A 24,534-nucleotide genomic window follows, 5' to 3' on the forward strand; every position below is an offset into this window, starting at 1 on the left:
ACGTATTATGTATTATGATTTCCTCCTGGAAAGAAGCAAGAGAGACGTTTCTAACTAATAAGGTATGTAATTTTCCGATGACTCAGAGTTGATAATGAGATTCTTGTGCTTGTCACATGATGGCATAATAGATGTGGTGAATTGTGCGGGATTAAGATTTACATGTACAAGGTGGCAGTGTATTTTTGAAAGGAAGATCACGAATTTTGGATAGAATGGTCAATTTCAGATAATTAGATGAATGTTATAACTGCTCGGTAATCCCTAAGAAGGGTGCGCATTTCAAAAGGCGCATTGTGTTTTGACTTACAGATGTTCATTGGTATTGCAGTACTCACCTGGTTGATAGACTGCTGATATCCAAATTATCGCTATGCGGCACGGAAGAATTATGAAAGTATTCCTTATGGGAAGATCGTGAATGGAAGATGTGTTAGTCATTCTAGTGTTGGAGTTGGGACCAGTTACAGTGATTCATGTGTTTGATGAATTTGGAGACTGGGAGTTCCCAGAAGTATATTGTTTCGGGTTGCGACCTATTTGAAGTGACTATTTTATTTAAAACTCGGTGGAGGCACTAGTTGCGTTAATTATTTGTGATAGCTATGCGCTATGAGTGCGCATATATGTGAGGTTTGAGCCCATGTGCAGGCATTAGGGCAAGTATTCATACTCGGAAGAATTCTTAGGCTATAATATGTCTAGAGTTGACTGTTAAGTGTAAAGTTATAACGTTTCCCATATTCGTTCCTTTGTTGAGAACTATCTGGGCTATACTTGAGGTTACAAAGAAGATGATTCCCTGAATAAATGGGGTAGTTACTATTTCTGCGTTAACTTGCTGATTTGAAGTGTGATAGCAGACTTTGCACATGCTTACGCTATGGCGTGTTATTTATACCAGTCCAGGAGCCTGCGAATCTTATTTCATTATCATATACATGTATACTTGTTTAATTTCTCATGTATGATATGCTGGGACTGGAGGCATGTGACCATGCCAGGCAATTCATATTATTGGCACATGAGTTATCTGTGCCGTGTGTGGGAATTTTATTTCTATGATAATTTATCTGATTTATTAATTTTCCTTCCTCTACAATTGTGTACATGCGCCTACGATTATCCTCTTCACGAAATTTGAGGAGTTAGTTGTAACAGTGCGATTGTGGTGGTGCTTGTTGAACTTGCAATACGTTTCTCTTCCTTGAGACATCTCCCATATGTGGGTACACGGATTGCGCAATTGTGGCTTGAGTTATATTGATGTGGCATGTCTGTGGGGTAGTTGTGTTTAATAATATAAGGTTATTGGACCTAGAATGGGTACTGTCAGGTTTGATTACGGTATATTCAGGAGGATAATATTAAAAGTCTGCTTAGAATATGATTATTGTTCTGGTCGGGGCGAGAGAGCTCTGTGGCTAGTTGATCTGATGAGTGGTTATGAGTGTTGATTGTTTCTTTCATCGTTGGCAGTGTACAAAGGTTTTGGAATGAGGTTTTGTTGAATGCAGGGTTTTATACTAGTACTTGGTTGGTTTTTAGTAGTTAATGTGATCAAAAATGGTGTTAAGTGTATGCGAGTTGTGTACTAAGTTATGCGATTGTATCTGGGATTATGGTTATGGCTGGGTACAGCTTGTTCAGGCTTATACAGTGGGTAGATATGAGATTCGGGTCTTGAAAAGAATTCTGGATGTTAGAAATTTTGCTCCAAGGTTTTTGGCTAAAGTTAAATTAATGATCTTCAATTGTGTTGTGTTGTCATATCTATGGAATAGGGTGGCGTGGGATCACCCCCAGGTATGTGCATGGTAAGGAGGAACAATGATTTAAAGGCTTAGGAACAACTCTTGGCATGTTCGAGGACGAACGTATGTTTAAGTGGGGGAGATTATAACGACCCGACAGGTCGTTTTGAGCATTTACGTTCCTTTCAACTATTTGAAGTCTTGAATAACTTCCTACGAGGTATTATGACTTGTGTGAATTGTCGGTTTTGGTTTTAAGGTGTTTCAGAGTTAGCTTGGAAGAATAAATTTTATGTTGGAAGCTTAAGTTGAAATAGTTGACTAGATGTTGACTTATGTGTAAACGACATCGGATTCGAATTATGATAATCCAATAGCTCCGTATGGTAATTTTGGACTTAGGAGCGTGTCCGAAATATTATTTGGAGGTCCGTAGTGGAATTAGGCTTGAAATGGCGAAAGTCAAATTTTTGGAAAGTTTGATCGGGGTTTGACTTTTTGATATCGGGGTCGGAATCCGATTCTTAAAATTGGAATACCTCCGTTATTTCATTTATGACTTGTGTGCAAAATTTTAGGTCAATCGAAAGTGATTTGATCGGTTCCGGCGTCGTTTGTAGAATTTAGAAGTTTCAAAGTTCATTAGGTTTGAATCTATGTGTGATTCATATTTTTAGTGTTGTTGGATGTGATTTGAAGGTCCGACTAAGTTCGTATGATATTTTAGGACTTGTTGGTATATTTGATTGAGGTCCCGGGGTGCTCGGGTGAGTTTCGGATGGTTAACGGATCAAATTCGGAATAAGAAGAAAAACCTGAAGTTTCTGCCTTCTGGTGAAATCGCACCTGCGGAACTTGGCTCGCAGGTGCGACCACGCAGAAGCGCAATGGACCTTGCAGGTGCGCAAGGTTCGCAGAAGCGGACAGGAAACTCGCACAAGCGAGCTCACAGGTGCGAGCTAAGATGCGTAGAAACGGAGGCTGGGCTGGTGACTGTGGAGCGCAGATGCGGAAGGCATCTCGCAGGTGTGGACACGCACCTGCGCGTGGGGGATGGCAGAAGCGATATCGTTCGCAGAAGCGGGGGAAAGATCCGCAGGAGCGGTTCAAATTTCCGCAGGTGCGAAACTTCTGGTCAGAATATTAAAAATAGAGGAGTCCGAGATTTTGTCATTTTTGACATTTCCAAAAGCGGGTGAGGCGATTTTTGAGCGAGAAATCACGGGAAATCTTGAGGTAAGTAACTTGTGATCATTTCTACTCTATAATATTGAATTATCATCAAATAATCCGACTAGATTACGTGTTTTTGAGGTGTAAATCGGGGATTTGAACTTAGGAATTTGAAAATACGATTTGAAGATTTGAAGATTTGAGGGTCGAGTTGAGGTCGGATTTTGGTAAAATTGGTATGGGTAGACTCGTGATTGAATGAGCTTTCAGATTTTGTAACTTTTGTCGGGTTCCGAGATATTTGGAGTGTAATTTTAGATTTTTGTGGAAAAACTTGTATTTTCTTGTGAAATTAATTCCAATAAATTTTATTGACTGAATCGAATTATTTGTGACTAGATTCGAGATGTTTGGCGGCCGATTTGCGAAGCAAAGGCATTATAGAGTAAAGAATTTCACGTTTTGAGGTAAGTAACAATTTTAAATATGGTCTTGAGGGTATGAAACCCTGAATTTGTGTATCATGTGATTATCTTGGAGGTGACGCACATGCTAGGTGACGGTCGTGTGGGCGTGCACCGAGGGGATTATGACTTGGTCCGTCCCATGAAACTATAAAGTTGAATAACTTATTGTTAGCTATATGCTCTCTATGCGTTGAAGAAATTTGACTGTAAATCATGTTAGAAATCATACTTATGCTATGTGATAGTACTGTTGGGAGCCGTAGAGATCGCATACTTGTTGAATTATTTGCTAATTGTTGTCTTATACTAAATCATGATTTTTTTTTGCGTATCATACCTCAGTCTTTCTTGATATTTGTTGATACACTATGTTATCTTTGTTTGGGATGATTTTTGTGATTTCAGAGAGCCCGAGAGACTAGAGAGGTTGAGGACTGTGTACGGCCGAGGGCCGGTCGGTGAGGTAAGAATATTATGGCACGTGAGTTGTCCGTGCAGGATATTATAGCACATGAGTTGTCCGTACGGATTATGGCGCTTGGTTTGTAGGAGCCCCTCAGGAGTCTGTACATCCCTAGTGAGCGCGGGTACCCATTGAGTGTGAGTGCTGAGGGCTGTGAGCCTAGTGAGTGATTGTTGTCCTGAGAGGTTGTACCTATTTTTCATTGTTGTTGCACTTAGTTGCTATCTGTCATTGTTGTGAAATTCTCTGAAAGATTTTATATCCGTATTATACGAACTTGAATTGTATATAACTGATTTGACATAAACTGCTGGAATTGATAGCATGTCTACTCTCTGCTGGAATTACTGAAAATGAACTATAACTGTGTAGCTCGTCATTATCTTCGATTCCTTAGTTATTATTATTATTTGTTGAGTTGGTTGTACTCATACTACACCCTGCACTTCGTATGCAGATTCAGGTATTTGCGGACATAGCAGGTGCTAATTCTCTCGCACAGTTGATTTTTCGGAGATTCAGAGGTAGCTACCGTGTTTCGCAGACCTTGCCTCTCCTTCCCTATTTCCTTGTTTACTGCATTTGGTCTCAGACTATTATGGACCGTATTTTTCAGACTTGTATTCATATTAGATGTTCACGTACTCAGCGACACCAGGTTTTGGGGAGTGTTCGTATCAATATTTGTGGGATTTTATATTGTATTTAAATATTATATTTTCAAACTTAAAAGAAATTGTGGTTTATTGAGATTATCGTCTTACCTAGTATCGAGATAGACGCCATCACAAAGGTTGAGATTTTGGGTCATGACAGACCACCTTGAGACTTGATAGCTCTGCTTGTCTCCAGGATATGATTATGCCGCCTTTCAACGATTTCATTTTATTGAGGAGTATAAAGGCAAGAATTTTGCTGCACCATTTCATGTGAAGCAAATAATTCTCCACAACTAGAGTTTAAAGATTCAGACCCATTGTCTGATATAAAGACTTTGATCGTCTTACTAAATTGAGTGTAAACCATATTAGTAAAAAGTTTCAACAGCAAAATAACATCAGATTAAAACTACATTCTGGAACAATCATCTATCAATGTAAGAAAGTACTTCATTCTATGATGATTAGCTGCTTTACAAGGGCTCCATACATCAATGTGCTTTAATAAAAAATAACAAATCTTCTACTAGTACTAACTGAAAAAGGTACTTTAGTTTGTCTAGCCAAGGGCCATACATCATAATAATCCAAGACAAAATCGCGTTTATTCTTGAAATAAAAAACCTTCCTATTCCTAAGTACAACTATTGGTATATGTGCGAGTCTCTTGTGCCAAATATTAGCATCCTCCTGATATGGTACAGCTAGGGACTCGTCACCTTCATTTACATGCTTTCCTTTTGATGTAGCTAGTAGATTCAATCTACATTCTTCTTTATCAATCTCCTTGACTTTCCTAAACCAAAGATCCTGAAAAATATAAAATTCAAGAAATAAAAATATAAAACATTTTAATTCTCTTATTATTTTTTAGACTGTTAACAGATTGAAATTAAATGCTGGTACAATAATATATTTTTTATGATATCACCTCTAGCTATCTGACAATCACCTCATATGATTCTCCATTTGGCATTTGAACTTTTCCTTGGTTAGCTACTAATACAACATTGTTCATCAAATATTTATCACAAGTTATAATTAGTGGACCCAATATCAATAATCCGATTAAGAATTGTATTACTATTAAATGTCAATGTTAGCACTAGTAGTTGCATATGACAAAGTAAGCTTATTCAGCATCTGTTGGATTTAATTGTATTGAGCTTAGGTAAAAAAAGAGCAACTACTTGCCTTGGTCCTTTTTGACCACCAAAGAAAGGGTGGTTGCTGTATGGTGCACCTGTATCACTACCAAAACGACTGCAGAGTTAACCTTCTTCTTTGGCTTTAAACTATAGGGATAATCAATCAATTTGTAGAAGTTCAATTTTTTTTTTTTTTTGAACAACCTTCATACTTCATTGGTTTGTATAAGTCATCTCTTATGTGTCCTTTAATGTGACATAAATCACAATCCAAGTTATAGTTTCTTTTCTGCTTGTTCCCTAATGAGGCAGTGAACACAACAGTAGGCTCTATGTGCCTAGTAATATTAAAAGAGGTGACAATCACGTTGCAGCAATCCTCTTGATGTGCCAATGGTGGCCCAAAATCATCTTTAGATGTTGAACTATTAACCAAATAAAGTTTTTTCTTTCCTAGCGGAGCTACTTTCATAGCTCGATTCTAAAGAGTATAATTCTCCATATCAATCAACAACAGATTCACCGATATTGATCCCCTTCCACCGATATTGATCCCCTTCCGTCCAATGGATAAAGATATAACGAGTGGCTATGGTCGAGCACGACTGTTCTTCCGGTCATTCCCATGACAGTATCTGCATCGCCAGTAGTTGTACTACTAGAATCATCTGTAATTGCCATAAAATTACTCGAAAAATGCACAAAAGTTAGGGTTACGAAGCCAAAATTAAAACAAATTCTCTAAAATTTCCTCAATTGCACGAAGAAATTCCTAGAATTGCTTGATCATAGTCTTTGATCCCATGTTAAGTTTGTAAATTAGAGCTAAAATCAGAAAAATGTGGTGATCACAGTGCTGAGAAGGGAGGAAAATCTGAGCCATTAAGAAATAATATAATTTTAGCTTAATCATTTAGCTATTCGATTACAAGAATAACCAACTAGTACTAATGTACAATATAACCACCTAATTGCGCACCCCGATTACAACTTAACTAAGATACTAACTGGAGTTATACTAACTGGAATTAACTTAATACAAGGAAACAAACTCATCAAACTAATTATGTTGATTTTATTAAATATACAAAACAAACAAATAAAGTCTGTCTTTTTTGTTTCGATTTCGTCAATTTTTATATTTTTGTCATATGCTTTAAGTTGAAAATCAAACAAAACCAAACCAATAAAAGAGTATGCTTTTTTTAAAATTATATATATGTATATATATATATATATATATATATATATATATATATATATATATCCTTTTGATTTGGTTCTTTGTTTTTTTTATTTTTCTTGAAACCCCTTAATTTGAACTTAAAATCTTATACTCAATTTTATGTCAATATTCTTTTTAACGTGCACTAAATTTTTAAATGTTGTTCTTCTTGACAAATTGGTAGTGTGTCAAAGAATACTCTCATCGTTCTACCAAATATGTGCAAAAGAAAGAAAAAAGATTTTGTATTCGAGGCCGCGAGAACTGAGGGTCGGAGTATTTTTCCTTTTTTGCTAGTAGGGTCGGAGAAACTATTGTGAAGCAACGCAATAAATCTCCCTTAATACATGAACAGATTCTCATCCGTCACATCAAACATTTGTCTCCACGCACCTCACCCTCGCATGCCAAAAACCCTCGACAGTCACCCCCCATAAACCCAAAAGACAAATCTATTATCTGAATTTCCAAATATTACTGTAACTGAACAACTTCCCACTGTATATATAAACACCAGTTCCAAGAACTCACACTCTCTACTCTCTCCACCATTGCCATTTTTTCCTGAAAAGAGAAAAAATGCCTCAATCATGCTCTCCGTATGCTTCCAAAATGCCATTATTTATCTCAAAACAGACCTTTAGTTTCCTCTTCATTCTTTTTATTCTTGCTTTCTTCACCACCCTCCACCATTACTACTCCCATCACCAAAACTCCCCAAATAAAAGTTCCAAAAACACCCTTTTCTTCCTCAACACTTTCCTCTCTTCCGCCACAAACTACACACTCGCCACCTACCTCCGCCGCCTCACCCTCCACCCCCACCTCGCTGGCACCACCCTCTCCCTTCACACAGCACTTTATGTCAAATCCCATTTCGAATCCTTAAACCTTCAAACCCACGTCACTAACTATTCCGTTCTCCTTTCCTACCCTTTGTTCTCTTCAGTTACTCTCCATTTTCCCAACGGTTCGGTTCTTTCTTTAACGTTGTCCGAACCGGGTTCGTCTCAAAACGGCGTTATAAAACCGTATCACGCGTATTCGCCATCTGGATCGGCGTACGGCAAGCCGGTTTTCTTGAATTACGGAAGGGAAAAGGACTATGTTGCGCTCGGTGCGCAGGGGGTGAAGATTGAGGGATGTGTTGGGTTAGTGAGGAGGGGTGGTGGGTTGTCGAGGAATGAGGTAGTGGGGAAGGCGGCGGCGCGTGGGGTGACGGCAGTGCTGATGTTTACTGATAGTGAAAGTGAGTTTGCAGGTGGGGTTGAGAGAGGGACAGTGATGAGTGGGTTAGGGGACCCACTAAGTCCTGGATGGGGGGCTGGGGGTGGGGGTGAGAAGTTGAGATTCGATGATCCACGGGTGATGAAAAGGTTTCCGAGTATACCTTCATTGCCTATATCAATGGTGTCAGCTGAGAGTATATTGAAGTCACTTGAGGGAGCTGACATGCCTTATGAATGGAGGAAGAGTATGAAATGTAGTTCAAGTGTAAGAGTTGGGCCCGGCCCGTTTATGGTCAACTTTACGTACGAGGTTAGTTGAGGTGGTTGACAACCCTCTTGTCATGCTCCTTCTTTTCTCATCTTTTTGTGTTGAATGTCTCATCCAGAATTTAAACTTTCCTTACTTTTATGGGTTCTGGATTCTATGACAGTGACCTCATATGGTAGTTATTGAGTGAATTTATTTTTTGTACATATTTAGTATATTTCTTAACATATATATTGAGGGTTTGAGCCACAAGCCCACAACTACTTGGTTCTGCCGTATCCATACCTTAAAGCCTACATCCACTCCTGGCGTTGATTATGACTACTATTATTTGGCTAAAATTTTGAAAGTTTCTAGAAGTGATGGGTTATTTTAGTTCCAAAAAGGTACTTTTCTATTTTGTAGTAAAATGAAATGAAGGGAGTTCTATTTTGTAAGTGTCTGAGTTTCCCAAAATTTACAAGTTTATTACTTTTGGTGTACTTCTTGATAGATGATGGTTGAAGATTACTTCTTTGTTGTCATGTCTACTTTTGGTTAAACAATTGCCTTTTTTGTTTGGCTTGCTGAGTGGGCTTTGATGAGAGATGGAAGATTATATTTCCAAATTGTGCATATGTTTTCTTTTGGGAGTATCATGTTGGTGAATAAATGAACTGATATTTTACAATAAGAAAAATCTTGAAAGTGGGGGGTGGGTGGTATTGGCTTACGCTATGCTTGGTTGTAGGGTGGTAGGACAGTTTGAGTAGGATAGTGTTCAATCTCACCTTAAAGAAGTTATGTTTATCCGTCGGGAGGTTGCTGGTGGGGAACGAGGGATGTTGGAGGAGTTTGGTTGTCTTGTAACGGAAAGATGAACCTGAAACTTTGCGTAGATAAGTTGGCCTAACGATACTTAGCTTTAGCTATGAGAGTTTGTGCTTGATTGAGGTTCTGATAAATGCTATTGGGCATGCAGCAGTAAGTATTTAAAAGATAAAATTTTAGCAAGATTTTCTTATGATGGATGTATTTGAGGGTTGGGGTACCTATGTCATTCTCGTTCAACACGGGGAATACATCAAGGCAATTGAAAAGATCATTAGCCGATCTGCTCTTGCTTCCCTTATTTGGTTTTCTTGTAACGTTGTCTTTTGTCTAGTTATTTATCTGCTGCATTGTTGTCAAACATTAGCTGGCTTGTCAAGATGATCTGAGATTGACTTTTGAAAACAGGACATAAATTTCTAGACTCTGGATTCTTTAAGTTTGTTTAAAACTACATGCAAAGTATTTTAGGTTTCTGATATTTTTAGTTGGCTTGATGATGTTAGTATAACATGATGGCCAAATTAGGAGAACTTAAGTGATTTTGAATTCTTCTCTAGTTCCACGTGTCACATGAGATGTGAGTGATTCACACAACATCTCTTTCATTTATAAAGGGTTAACATAAGCTCGGGGTATAGCTATGGCTGATTCCAGGCCGGTTGTTCATGAAGCAATGATAAAGTAAATGTGATATGATGGGACAGCTTAAGTACACAATATAGCACTCAGCTTTATAGGTTGAATTAATTTTAGATTCCAGAGTTTTGATAGCCCAAAATCAAAGATTTGATTAAGAATGTATTCAGTACAAGCGAGATACTTAACAGTAAAAACTTAGATGCTATGAAGGTGCTCCATCAATGCTTAGCTTTTACTGTGTCTTCCCAAAAAGGTGAAAGGAAGACTGAGCAGAACTATGTCTTATTTTCTGTAATCAAATACTATTACATATGTTTTTCACCGCGAACCACTAAATTTTCCAAATTTTAAGCTAACTCTAACTCTTTTACCCAGTGGCAAGTGTTGCTTTTAATGAGAGAGGAGTATCCTTTGGGGAGCATGGTCCTCTAGATGAGAAAACTACACTTTATGGAAATAAACTTACTCTTTTCACTCTTTCCACATAAGCTCTGTCAACATTTTTGGATCTACTCCAGAGCTGATCACTTTTTTCATGAAGCAGTAAAGTTGCTTTTTCTATGTCATATGACTAACTAGGTATATTAGGACCCAATTTATACTTTAGAAGTCCAAATTTCTCAAGGATTTCAGCTTTCCTTTTGGATCGACCTCATTGAAATAGTATGGAACTCAGTTCTTGCTTTAGTAGATGCTTTCGTTCAAATTTGGTCTCTAATTATGATAAAGGGCTTATCTATTTTCTTACCTAAAGAAGTGGGTGATTTATTGTCAGATTCTGCTAGGAATGAGTTACTTGTTACAGCTGCCACTAACTATTGTGTCACTGCTGCTGCTTTTATTGTCAATATGCATTAGTCATCATAGCTATTGCCAAGTTCAGAATTATGTGATATCTCAAAGATTGCTAACATTTCTGTAGTGTTATGAAGTGCTTAAATGGTTAAATATATGCTTTGGTTGATAGAAAGCAATAATAACTCCTGCTAGTTTTTTCTTGAGATGGTAACATATAAATTACTCCTGCTAGTTATTTCTCCATTATCACACAATGGTTACTTGGATCGGCATTTTGAAAGGCATTCTTTATGCTTCCTTAAGATAGACATGCATGACTGAAATACATCTTAGGAAAGTCATGTCATTGAAAGGAACTTTACTGTATTGAAAGTCTCTATGGACTCATTCGTTTAATCCCCATCTTTGAAGAGATATGCCGTTCATGAGCTTCATCAAAGCAATAGATTTTCTGCAGTTCTCACCTTCTAATTCTATCTACATATCTATAACCTAATTGCACAGTGTTTGAATTCATGCAACCATTAGCTTAAATTGAGTCTTGTCAACTTTGTTTGCTTTGTGTATTTTTTGACAAATAAATTATCCAGTCCCACATCATCTCTCATATTGATGTTCTTGTTATTTTGTTCTTCCATTTTCTCATTTCTTAATGTCTTTCTAATACATGTACATGACGAAGTCGCCCCCCCCCCCCCCCCAAGAAAAAGAAAGAGAACCTGCATCGGATTACTCCCTGAAAACAATAACATGGATTGAGTATTCAAAAAGTTATTATAAAGTATTTTGCTATTTCTCTTTGTAGAAGTGTTTAACTACTAAAGTTTCCTAACAAAATGATGAACATATGGATAGCTCAAAAGCAGGTCAGCGCAGAAAATTATTAAAACGTTTCTGCATTATTTCTGATTCCAGGGGGAGAGAAAGATGGCAACAATTCATAATGTTTTTGCTGTCATAAGGGGATCAGAAGAGCCGGATCGTTTTGTACTTCTCGGGAACCATAGAGATGCATGGACTTACGGAGCAGTTGACCCCAATAGTGGAACTGCTGCCCTGCTTGACATTGCTCGTCGATATGCTCTTCTCATGCGTTTGGGTTGGAACCCTCGAAGAACAATCATTCTTTGCAGTTGGGATGCAGAAGAGTTTGGGATGGTAGGTAATGTTCTTTCTCCAGAAGTCACCTGTATGTTCTGCTGATAGATGGTAGGACCAGGTGCAACATCTAGAATTGACTGGGAGATTATTCTGGCCAACTTGTTTAACCCTCTTTTTCGAACTATGTATGCTAATAATAGAATAGGCTTATGATTCTCTTTAGTCGCTTCATCTTCTGCCAATGAACAAGAATTTTAAGTGGACACAACCTCCAAGTCTGGCTGGATGATTAAACTGTGGGATTGGCCATAAAATAAGGAAGTGGTTTGAGTGGCTAGTCTATAAGCCTTTACGCATGTTTTTATGGCATGGGCTATTTAACAGATAGAAGTGTAGCACAGTTCATACACATATTCTTGAAACCTGAACTGGCTACTGAAATGTTAGACTGCTTCCTCAAAGCTACCAGGGTTTATTCTCATGATCTTTACTTTTGTTTTGAACTCATCTTGTTCTCTTTTCATGGATTCAGATTGGATCAACTGAGTGGGTTGAGCAGAATCTTGTCAACCTTGGATCTAAATCTGTGGCCTATCTAAATGTGGATTGTGCAGTTCAAGGCCCTGGGTTTTTTCCCAGTACAACCCCTCAGTTAGACGATCTGCTTACTGAGATCACCAAGAAGGTAAGCCTGCTAAGCTATCATTTAGTGGAAATAGTTTATACCATGATGCCTTTTTATCTTATACTTTAGCTAATTGTATTTGATGTGCTGCATAAGGTTAATGACCCTGACTCAGAGGGCATGACTCTTTATGAAAGATGGACAGCTGCTAATAGAGATATCAGGGTAAGTTTCTTATGCCCTCTTTTCTTCATTTCTTTACTCAAAATTTCATAATAGGTGTATCGTGGCTGAGATTTTAAGATATTGTGTTTGGACTTTGGATGGACATTGAACACTTTTGTGTTTATACATGGATGCATGAAAACAAGACTTGGCTTCCATATTGTTTGTTGTGTTCTCAGTGAATTTCGTCTCACACAAATCTATAATGTGCACAAATTAAACATACTAACACATGCAAAGAGTGCAATTATATCCTTGTGTAGTGTATTACCAAAAATGCTCTTGATTTTAGATTTCATGAACCAATTTTGTGAGCTTGGGTCATAATAAATTTGGAATTCATAATAGATCTTAGATCTTGATCAATTAAAGCAACTTGAAACTAAAATTTAAGAAAGAAAGAGAGCATTTTATTGGCATGATGATTGCTTGCTATCACAACATCCTTCTTCAAGGAGTGTGGTAAGATTGACTTCTCTTTAAATACTTAACAGGATGCAAAGTCAAATGCATGAGTGTGAAGTATTTTTGTAATGGTAAGTGACTGCAAATTTGGTCGAGTAAGTGGCCCTCATTGCAACTCTTTGCATTTGGAAAGAGTTCTTTATCCTCCAAAAGAAAAGCCATTTTATAGGCAACTGAAATGTATTGGCCTATCTTTGCAACGATAAGATCCCCTCTGTAACCAGTTTAAATGTAGCTACCAGTGCTGTTTCCCCCTGTTTTAGTTTCTGATGAAGGCAAATGATGAATATCCTTGTGTCCATTTATCTGCTCTTATGTACTCTTCTAAGCTGCGTGCAATAATGATGGTCTTGCATATGCAGATTCAGCGGCTTAGTGGAGTAGATTCAGATTTTGCCCCATTTTTGCACCATGCAGGTGTTCCTTCTGTTGATTTGTACTATGGAAAAGGTACAGTGCTTCCATCCTTAGCTAAACCAGACCAAGCCCAAAATGATCCAAACTGTGGGACTTCAGTTCTTTCTTTCCCAGTTACATTGTGTCCAATAAATTCTATAATGATTGATTCATTCTGCTGCAGATTTTCCGGTATATCACACAGCATTTGATTCCTATAACTGGATGGTGAACTGTGGAGATCCGTTCTTTCAGCGGCATGTGGCAGGTAGTTTCTTATCTTCTGTACTTTGCTTTTAAATGTTTTTGTAGCTTATTCAGATTTACCGACTTTGTATATATATGTTAGACTCATCGAATATAACTTAAAAATATTTCTTAATACAAGTCTTTAGGGTTTTATTTTTTGTCTTTTGCTTTTGAGGTCATGCTCTGGAGATGACATGGCTCTTTTCTTTTGTTTCTTCTCCCTTCCCTCACAGTGACAGGAGTTTGGGGTCTTCTTGCACTTCGCCTGGCTGACGATCTGATTTTACCTTTTAATTATTTCACATATGCTGCTCAGCTGCAGGTATATTAAAGCATAAGCTATTGTTAATACCTCTGACCTGGTGCATTTAGATGCTGGAATATTATGAGTACTGTTTCTTGGAAGAAGCATTATTCCCACGCCATAAAGTGCAAAAATTGAATACCTTCTCTATGCATCTCTCATATCTATATTGTGCTAATTAGGTCCATGACATTCAGTGTATGCTTGGCCATTGTGATTGCTCTCGACCAAACTCACTTGAATGCATTTATATATTTCTTATAGAAGAAAAAACACGATTTCCTTTATACTATGTGATTGGCTCTAAAAAATGCAAGTTTTATGAGGATGAAGGGGTGAATTCCTTTGAAACCAGCAATAATGATACTTGCTTTATTAAAGATCATAATCTAAATCCTCTTCGGTAGACAATGAAGGTTGATATTTGTTTTCAATGAGCATCACACAAGATCTCTCCTTCTCCCTGACCTTCATTGGCAACACCCTTTCCTGTGGGTTAATCCTTAAGTACTATTTTACAGGACTATACCCATATTCTGAGTGACTTATTGGAAGGAGGCATCTCTTTGCATCCTATTACTGCTGCCATTCAAGAACTTGCTGCTGCAGCTGTAGAAACTCTGGAAGAAGCAAAGGTTAGATATAAAACTTTGAAGTTTAGATATAAAAAGTTGTTGGACAATTTCAGTCTATTGAAGCTTTCTTTCTTTCTTCCAAAGTAGTTATGATCGGATACCGAGCATTGGGAAGTAATGGAGAAAATTTGTGGAACGAAAAGCTTAAATAATGGGGTCCCAGAAGACATGAAGTTTACCTTTAATGCTACTTTTTCTTCTTCTATTTGTAATTTATAATCTTCACAAGTACTGGAAGTTTTAACAAGGTAGTTATAGGAAGTTTTCCTCTGAACCCAGGTCCCTATCTCCCTTATACATGGTAATCTGTAGTAACAAATCTTACATAAACAGATACACTTGGTAGAACATAGAGCGGAAACACGAAGGAGATTCCTGATAATCGAAACTGAAGAAAAGAAAAGGAGAAACAACAAATGATGCCTTTGTTTTTTATTACTTGGATTGCTGTTAGCATAAGTTTATAACATGAGATGATTTTCCAACATGTTCTCCAAAAATCAAAGATTCAGTGGGTGAGTTTAGTAAAAGTAAGGGACAAGGGCCAAAGACTGCCACCTTTTCCTACTGGTCGTGCTTTTTAATTTGTGTGGGATTGACATCTAAAATCTTTGCAACACTATTTTATGTTTTGCTTGTTTATTCTTTTTAGATTTGTTTTGTTTTATTTATTTTTTAATTATTACTCTTATGCTGATGATATCATATTCACTCTGGTTCTCCATTTCTATTCCTAAACCTAGAAACTGAAAGATGAAGAAGCCACAGACGAGCACGCTGAATTGAAGCAACGGATGTTAAATGATCGACTCATGCTTGCTGAGAGGGGCTTTTTGGATGCCGAAGGGCTTCAGGGAAAACCATGGTTCAAGCATATGGTAAGCTTTTCCTATAGTTAAGATGATTTCATCATTCATCATTGGGTCCACATTTGCTCTGCTCCATGAAACCATGATAATTATAGAGCTTCGCAGCCCTATGGAGAGTACTAAATACATCTTAATAATTTGGACTGTTGTATATTAATAGTCGGTTTGGCCAAGCTTCTCCTATTTTTCAAAGTTGAAGTGTTTGGCCAAGCTTTTGGAAGAAAAAAAGTGTTTTTGAGGAGAAGCAGAAGCAGTTTTGGAGAAACAGAAAAAAGTAGCTTCTCTTCAAAAGCACTTTCTGGAAAAGCATTTTTGAAAAAAATACACTTAGAAGTAGTTTTTAAAAGCTTGACCAAACACTAATTACTGCTCAGAAGTGCTTTTCAAATTAATTAGCCAAACACAAACTGTTTTTCACCAAAAGTACTTTTGAAGAAAGCACTTTTGAGAAAAAAATACTTTTCAAAATAAACTAATTTTTGCAGCTTGGCCAAACAGGCTATAATACTCCCTCCGTTTGAAAGGGTATGGAGTTGAAAGAAAGAAAAATTTTGGAACTTGTAGTCTTAAACAATCCAGACCTTTTATGTGGTTATAAAATCATGATATTAATATCAGAATGGGAAGTTTAAGTTTTAATTGTTTCTAGGTATAGAAAGGTGTCACTATTTCTGAAGAAAAAAAACTAATAAGAAAAGCGCATCACATAAAATGGAACAGAGGGAGTAGCTAAAGAAAGCTACCTTGAGTGACTTTGCTTAGGACGATCTTCGTGAGATTGATATGCTCCAGATGTTGCAACTGTAGGCTGATATCCCATTGCCAGGAGAAATTAAGTAAATGGCCACGTAGAAGAGAACATTATGTGTAATCGAGCGGAATGCACAAGTGCTTTTCTTCCATTAGGCTCTAAATATATATTAATGATAATGAAACTTAGTCCCTGCAGAAGAGGAAAAATATCCAGTTTCATGATCTTAATGGAAAATTAACATTAAGATCATTTACAGCCACCACAAAAGTGGCATGGAAGATGGCACACCTAGTGTATCTTGCCCAGTAGGAATTACTTAATAAATGTATAAAAATGTTTTACTCGTAGGTCAAACTAGGTTTACTTTATTGGGATGAAGGTAGAAATAGGTCTTAGTAATTGTTTTGAGTTTTGGGAATGCAGGTTTATGGCCCTCGTAATGATGGTGAAAGTGAGTTAGATTTCTTTCCAGGAATAGCCAATGCAATTTCTAGATCCTCAGGACTGATCAGCGAAGAGCATAATGCATCAATTCAGCATGAGATTTGGAGAACTGCAAGGGCCATTCAAAGAGCTGCTCATGCTCTTAAAGGTGAACTTACCTGAAAGAATTGTGACAATTCTTAGACTCTCATATCTTGTAAAGAAAGCATAAACAACATGCTCACACCTGTACATGTCATTTCATCTTTTTCTAGTTTGCAATTAGAATATTGAAGTTATAGAATTCTTTCTGTTTTGCAATTCTCTATTTGCTCTTTGATTTTCAGTACTATTCTGGTAGATACTATTCGACACTGAGAAACTAAATTTGCCTGAGTCCCAAACAAGTTAAATTTGGACTAGTTGGAAGACCTAAACATATAAAATAGCTGGTGTTAAGTGGTTTCACATAACCAAATTTAATCATTATGGATATTTGAAAGAATCTAAAGGCTGAATGGGTTCAAAAAGGATATCCCCAGCAACATAGAGTGGATTTAATAGATACTTCTGCTCCTGCAGTCGTGACATTATATTACTTGTTGTAGTTGTTTTGGCTGGAAATTTATCATGTTGATCTCAAATCGGCATTTCTGAATGGTGTAGTAGAAGTTCCTGGTTATGAAGGTAAGTGTACAAGCTTCATGTACCTTTTTATGGCTGAAAACAGACTCGCTAGAGACTATAAAGAAGGAACAGTTTCCTATCTGCTGCAACAAGTATTTAAAAGAAGTAAAGTGAAGAAACTCTTTATGTGATGGAACTGAAAACGAAAAATTCATTTTCCCTTAATATGTTGATAAACTGATAGTAACAGTAGGAGACTCGAAGTCTCTCCAACAACTTATGCAGGAGATGAAATATTTTTTCGAGTGAAAACTCATCAGTGTGGTTTATTCATTTCTCAAGAAGAAAATATACCTTAGAGCTGCCAAAGAAGTTTCACATGACAAGATCAAGTTCTTGGGAACAAAAAATTGTCCAAGAATGACAATGATAGTTATGATAGTAGGGTTGATAACTAGAAGGGTGTTGTACTTATAAGCCAGTCTATAGATATAATGTTCTCTGCAAGTCTGCTATCTAGATTCATAGTCAAGTTCACTTAGGAGAATTCAACAAAGTTTTGAGATACTGAAGTAATAGCGTTGACTGTTGATGATGGTATATGTTACTCGACAAAGGAAAATGATATGCTAATAGGATATGCAGTTATAGACGGAGGTAGAACCAAAATTTTAACTTTATGAATTTTGAATTTTAAAATAATGATTTCAAGTACGTACTAATTAGTCACCTTTAAATTTAATGTATATATATTTAATAAATTTCTTAACAGACGTTCATTATTTGAACAAAAGCTAGTGAACTTGACTGAACTCGTTGGTCTTCTACCTTTGCCCTTCGATATAGATACGTAGATCGTGGTAAAGGCTGAAAAGTTTCAGATAAGAGAAATATTGAAATGAAATGAATGCATATATTATGCTCAAATTTCTACAAAGCTGTGTCGTAAAAGAGATGGTTGAATTGTATGTGACCAGAGAAAAGAAAAATAATTGTATTTGACACAATATGAAAAAACTAAATTCAAATCTTGTTACGATATTTAGTTAGCATGATCATATTTGCTTAAATCTTAACTAGTATTAGTACTCACGTGATACGTAGACATAAACCATATCAAATTATGATTTGATTATTTGGATTATATGCAAATAACCTTAAAATTAAACTTTATATATATATAAATTATAAATAATTAGATATTAATTAAGAAGCAGGACATGAAATCATTTTTCAATTCTCATAGTAGATAACATGTTTTCCTTTTTTATATCCGTAATAACCCAACCCCTTGATTTTGGCACTTGTATTTTGTTTTAGATAGATATTAAAGAATACTAAACATGTAACGTTGTGATATGTCTTGTTTGAGCGCAATAAATCATATTATTTTAACAAAATTCTTACTACCACTTTATTTTTCATCTCAAATTCAAATAAGTCCTATCCTTCTATATTTTTAGACATAATTTTTTTCTCTTTTTTGTTCCATGCTTATAGTTTTTGCGTTATTTATTACTTAATATTGTTATACTGTAATGAGATTTTTTTTATTTATAAATTAACTTAATGTCTTGCTTATTATCCTTTTAATAATCATCATTAAATGTATTTTTTATTCTTGAATATTAATATATTTTTACAGTATTATCCTCTTACTCGAAACTCTTTCATCGTTTAAATCTATCAATAACATTTTTGAGTATTATTTAATAATTTAATTTATTTTTTAAAAATAAATTTAAAATATAAGTATCCTCGCGCTATCTCTATTTTCCTCTTTATAGATTCTCTTCCATACTAAGAAATTTTAATTAGTTGTTTACATAAATATTTTACCTATACTCAAAATAATATCACATTTTATTTTAATATATAACATTAAATTAGTCTAACAATTAATACATAAGTTCTTTTATAATGTTTCAAATCTATTGAATTTTCTTAATTTTTTTTCGTATTACGTAAAATTATTTTTGTTCTCTCTTTTAGTTTCAAGATACAAATTTGGCTTTTAATTTTAATTAGTAGAATTACCTGCATGAGATATTTATTTAGTATATTTAAATTTTTAATTCGGTATCAAATTTTATTTTTCTTTATCTAGAAAGACTTCAATTTTGTGGTCATATCCGTATTTGAGCGTCCTCATCATAAATTTAAGAACTTTCTAGTCTCAAGTTCAAATAGTCTTTTCCCCATATTTTTAATATATTTATTTTTAAATTTTAATTATTTTTCTTACTTTTGCTATAACGTTATCTAATATGTAATATTATCAATAATATTTGTAAGTAGTGTGTACGTACTTTATTTTATTTTCTAAAGTAATTCTTAGTATAAATATCCTCACATTATCTCTAATTTATTTTTATTATTTAATATTTTTAATTTTTTCTTTTATCTATTAGACTTTAGTTATGTGGCTTTATCCACGTGCACATCATTTCTTATCATACTTAAACAAAACTCTCTCACCTCAAATTTAAATAAGTTTTATCCTTCATCTTTTGTATGATGAATTTTTTGATTTTTTTCCTCTCTATTTGTTCCTTAGTTTTGCTATTATATTATTCAATACTTAATATTATTACATTGTCATGGGCTTTTCATTAACTTGTTTAAATTTAATATCTATTTTTACCATACTCATTCAAATACAATGCAAATAAATATAAAAATTATTTCAATAGTAACTTTGACTCTGTTGCTCATATTTCAAAGTGTGATTATTGTTATCATTTAAAAAAAAAAAAAAGATCTTATATCAAATTTTTACAACAATGGTTCCACTATCATTTTTTTCTACATAATATTTCAAAAAAAATAAATAAATTATGAAATGGAAGAAAAAGGATCATGTGGTTAGTAAATATTACTAAAATAGAAATTCTTATTTTTGAAAAGTTTTGGAATCTGTTTACAATGAAAATAAGAGTCGATCTTAATTGATTTGTACCTTTAAATTAAATTTGATCAATCTGATTTGCCTTAATTCTTATTAGATTTTGTCTAAATATTTTTGTATTTTGTCCTAAAAGTACCAAGTGACTTTTTTTAGGTACGCCACTTAGCTTAATATTAAGCTTGAATACCGTCTTTTAGTATAATATAGATATAGATATCTATATCCTCTCTATAAACTGTTTAAATTTAAATTAAATCTTATGATTTGAAATATATATTTTGTCTGTTGTCGCTTATTTTGTGAGTTTACATTTAGTTCTTTCTTTTTCCTTTTCTGTTGCCATCTTGATATTAACCAAGCATAACTTGAGCGGCTGAGCCCCATAAATCTGGAATATAAACTTGACCAAAATTTTATCTAATACTTTACAGAACTTTTCAACTTCTTTACCATTCACATTTCGTTATACTCGAGGAAGGCAAGCAAAAAAGTAAAATCCGCAATTTTTATTAAAAAAAAAAGGAATGTTATTCTAAAGCTTGTAAAGGTTCATGATAGATTTAGCAAAGAGCAAACATCTGATCTTCATTAAATTATAGATAGAATCAAGTCCATTGACAATGACATTTCAAAGAAAGGAAAAAATTTCAAACTCAGAATAACTAAAGGGTAAAATGCGCATGCTGATCATATGACAGCAAAAGGCCTATTTATGTTCTTAATATTTCTAAACCCTTAATCCTAGTGCATTCCATAAACACTTTCCACCATGTATCATATCTATCAGTAACACCAGCCACAAAGTTTTTCGATGGAATGTAGAGGCTCCTGTCTTCAACTCTCCTTGTAAAGTCTCTCCAAGCCACAATATGATCCTCAGTTTTAAACTCTATGGTTGCTGGAATATCTTGATCATACCCAAATTGCATTGCCACTCGATGTGGGAAATAGTGTTCAAGCAGCCCTTTTAGCCCGACCAGCACACTTGGCCTTATGCACAAAACAAGTAACCAGGCTTTTCCACTTACATTTTGGCCAATCAATTCCAACTCTTCTTCCTCACTGTAAAATGCAGGCGGCACGAACCCGTCCAGAGCCTTGGCATAAGGGCGCCACAAGAAATGGGGCGCCGCAATGCGGATAGCCAATTGGATGTCCTGAACGCTAAATCCTCTACTGGTGGAGCCCCAACGAGATATCCTCGGTTCCCCACGCCTTAACACGTTAGGCCTTGGTTGCAAGGTGGGGAATCGTTCCCATACCCACAGTTGAACTAATAAGAAAGGTGCTTGAATCTTAACTCGCGGAGAATCTCCATCCTTCATTTCCAATATAGTAGCATTTTTGAGTGAACGTAGATCTCTATAGATGCTTGCGAGTACGGCAGGTGCAAGGCAAACTTGTATACCCCGAGCAAGACGAATTGCTAAGGGAAAGACTTCCTTTACGATGTTATTCAAATTGGACCCCGGGAAGACATATCGCGAAAGCCATAGAGCAAGAAAGGCTTCATGTTCAACCTCGCTGCCCTTCCCCATAAATTGTTCTAACCACCAAGGATGAGTAGTTTTGCGAGAAGGAGTTCTCACTCCTTCCCTATAAGCTTCCAATAATCGATCGTTTATTCTTACTTCATCTTCTGAAACAAGAAAAGCTGAAGTTACTACACATTCCCCGAGTAGGGAATAACCTCCCAAAACGAACACGTCCTCTAAGGTGATCGTTGCTTCACCCCATGGAAAAACGAATGTATTAGTTTTCGGGCACCATTTCTCCCCGAAAACAAACAATAAATCTAGGTTTTTATGGACTTGGTAAACGGAACCCCATATGGAATCATAGATACCAGCTCTTCTCCACACATCCTGGAATCTTGAATGCATGTTTCGCACCCATAAGGACCAATTCTCCTGAGGATTCCTCCATCCATATTCGAAAGAGACATGATTGGATGGAGTTCGTTGGGGTTGGTTAAACATGAACAAAGACTCAAGAGGACTAGGAGCATTTTGTTGATCGATAGGGACAGAGGTGAGTGAAGGAAGAAGTGTATGGGAATTTCTAAAAGATACATCAAGCCTTTTCGATGGGAAGTTTCTCATCAGCTCATTCGACTCTTTCATGATATATTTTTCCCTAGAATTAGATGATGTTGCCATTTGTGACAAGGAGAAGGATGGGAATGAATCTTAGATCGGATCGAACTGGTAATTGATTGTATGAGAAAGAATGAAGAAAAAAGAATGGAGAAGGCCATTTTATGCTGTTTGAGATGTTTGTTTGAACACTGTAATAAGATTACATAAACCTTGTCTGGATTTTATATAAATGCAAATGGAACAAATTAACGGGAAGTAAGTCAAAATTAGTTGTTATGTTCAACCTTTATTTTTCAGTCCTATTTCTCTTTGAGTTTTGAAACACTTATCTTTCGCATACTCGAACTATTAATGAAAACTGGAACTAATAGGAGAAATATGCAGTTTGTGGTTGATATCTATCTTAAATAGGCATTAATCATTGAACTAATTAATGTGGTTAGCCCAATATTTAATTAATTTGTGCAAACTGATCAAGCTTAGTTATTGGCGCTAATAGATTGGACAAAATTTAGCACATAAATTTTGTTCTAATACAAACTTGGTTTAGTTGACACCCTATAGCCTTGCTCCAATCCATCCATTCACCCAATAAATATAATTTAGGCCAACTTCCCTTTCTTTTGGTTATTCAATCTAACAAAAGTTTGACTTCATACAATCCGAATTATTTTACAAGACATATTAAATGGCTACTCTATTTTTCCTTTATCTCGCGGTTTGAGACTACAAATGATAATTGTAAAATTATAGTTTTAGAATAAGCACGGAAATTATGAATTACATAGTCCCCTTTGTTTCATGCCTTTTATTGCTTAAAAGATTCATATTGACTGGTCTAGTAGTTAGTCATTATTTGGCTGACTTTATTAATCATCCTGCATCCTTCATCAATTATTTATAGCATAATATCCATTTCCTGTTTTTAACAATAAAGATGGAAATTATTGTGTAGAAGTACGTATGTATGCGTGAAAAACATAAAAACAAGTAATATTGCCATAAAAGTATTATTTTATAACTTTTTATTTTCCCATACAAAGAAAAGGTGAATAGTTTAGATGTGTTTCAATAGTGATTGTTTAGATATGATGATATTAAATACAAAAACATTTACTTTGTTTTAGTGAAATACAAAAGTTTTATAATTATCAGTTATACATTTACAGTCAATGAAATCACAAATTGGATCACTCATAATCTAGTTTGAATTACTGAAGTACCTGCCTATAGTAAAGGATTAAATACAATGTATATTGACAGATTGTCACAACGAAGAATAAAATCTAGTTTGTATTCTGCGTCATTATGATGTTGAAGTTTCTTTTGTTGAAAATCGTCTGTCTTTAAGAAAATTTTATATATTCACTTGATAATTATACCCTTGTTTAACATGTGATTTTCCGACTTTTAAGCAAAGAAATCACAAATTTGATTACTCATATTTTAGTTTGAATTTCTGAATTAACTGCCAATTATAAGGGATTAAATACCATGTATATCCATAGATTGTTGCAATAGAAAATGAAATCCAATTTGCATTACGAGTTATTATCATGTTGAATTTTCGTCTACTTTTAAAAGGAATTTTATATATTTACTTGACAATTATACCCTTGTTTAACCACGTGATTTTTCTATTTTCTGAAATCAAAGAAATCACAAATTTGATCACTCATAATCTAGTTTGCATTTCCAAAGTACTTGTTTAGAAGGTAAAGGATTAAATACAATGTGTATACGCAAATTATCGCAATGAAGAATGAAATGAGTTCGTATTTTGCGTTGTTATCACGTTGAAATGTCTTCTGTTTGTAATTCTCTACCTTAGAATTTTGTATATTCACTTGACAATTATAATTTATATCCTTGTTTAACCTCTGATTTGCCTACTTTGTGAAATCAAAGAAATCACAAATTTGATTACTCAAACTCTAGTTTGAATTTCTAAAGTAACTGCATATAGCAGGGAATCAAATACCATGTATATTGATAGATTATTGCAATAAAGAATGAAATCCAATTTTTATTCTGCGTTACTATCATGTTGAATTTTCTCTGTTGAAAATCGTCTACCTTAGCATTAAAAAGAATTTTATATATTAATTTGACAATTACACTCTTCTTTTCCATGTAATTTTCCTACTTTGTGAAATCAAAGAAAATACAATTTTGATCACTCATAATCTAGACCTACTTCCATAGTATCTTGAATGAG

At 35.2% G+C, this 24,534-nt stretch overlaps 2 protein-coding genes across 2 annotated transcripts; one reads left to right on the forward strand and one right to left on the reverse strand.

Moving 5' to 3' along the window:
* Positions 1–7,255: 7,255 nt before the first annotated feature.
* LOC104114872 (probable glutamate carboxypeptidase AMP1) lies at positions 7,256–17,003 on the forward strand. The gene is made up of 10 exons (XM_009625411.4): positions 7,256–8,428; positions 11,552–11,794; positions 12,270–12,422; positions 12,519–12,587; positions 13,415–13,502; positions 13,633–13,716; positions 13,931–14,019; positions 14,523–14,636; positions 15,380–15,514; positions 16,683–17,003. Exons 1-10 carry the CDS (start codon positions 7,469–7,471, stop codon positions 16,863–16,865), a joined length of 2,118 nt encoding a protein of 705 aa, XP_009623706.1. The 5' UTR covers positions 7,256–7,468; the 3' UTR covers positions 16,866–17,003.
* A 3,924-nt stretch (positions 17,004–20,927) lies between these two features.
* LOC104114873 (protein MAINTENANCE OF MERISTEMS-like) lies at positions 20,928–22,376 on the reverse strand. Its single transcript, XM_009625412.1, has one exon. It carries the CDS (start codon positions 22,374–22,376, stop codon positions 20,928–20,930), a length of 1,449 nt encoding a protein of 482 aa, XP_009623707.1.
* Between the last annotated feature and the right edge of the window lie 2,158 nt (positions 22,377–24,534).

This window comes from Nicotiana tomentosiformis, chromosome 1 (assembly GCF_000390325.3).
Source record: "Nicotiana tomentosiformis chromosome 1, ASM39032v3, whole genome shotgun sequence".
NCBI lineage: Eukaryota > Viridiplantae > Streptophyta > Magnoliopsida > Solanales > Solanaceae > Nicotiana > Nicotiana tomentosiformis.

Coding starts and splice junctions, on each gene's coding strand:
- LOC104114872 (XM_009625411.4), top strand. CDS start 7,469: ATGCCTCAATCATGCTCTCCGTATGCTTCCAAAATGCCATTATTTATC. Junction 8,429..11,551: donor TGGTCAACTTTACGTACGAG/GTTAGTTGAGGT, acceptor TTCTGATTCCAG/GGGGAGAGAAAGATGGCAAC. Junction 14,637..15,379: donor AAACTCTGGAAGAAGCAAAG/GTTAGATATAAA, acceptor TCCTAAACCTAG/AAACTGAAAGATGAAGAAGC.
- LOC104114873 (XM_009625412.1), bottom strand. CDS start 22,376: ATGGCAACATCATCTAATTCTAGGGAAAAATATATCATGAAAGAGTCG.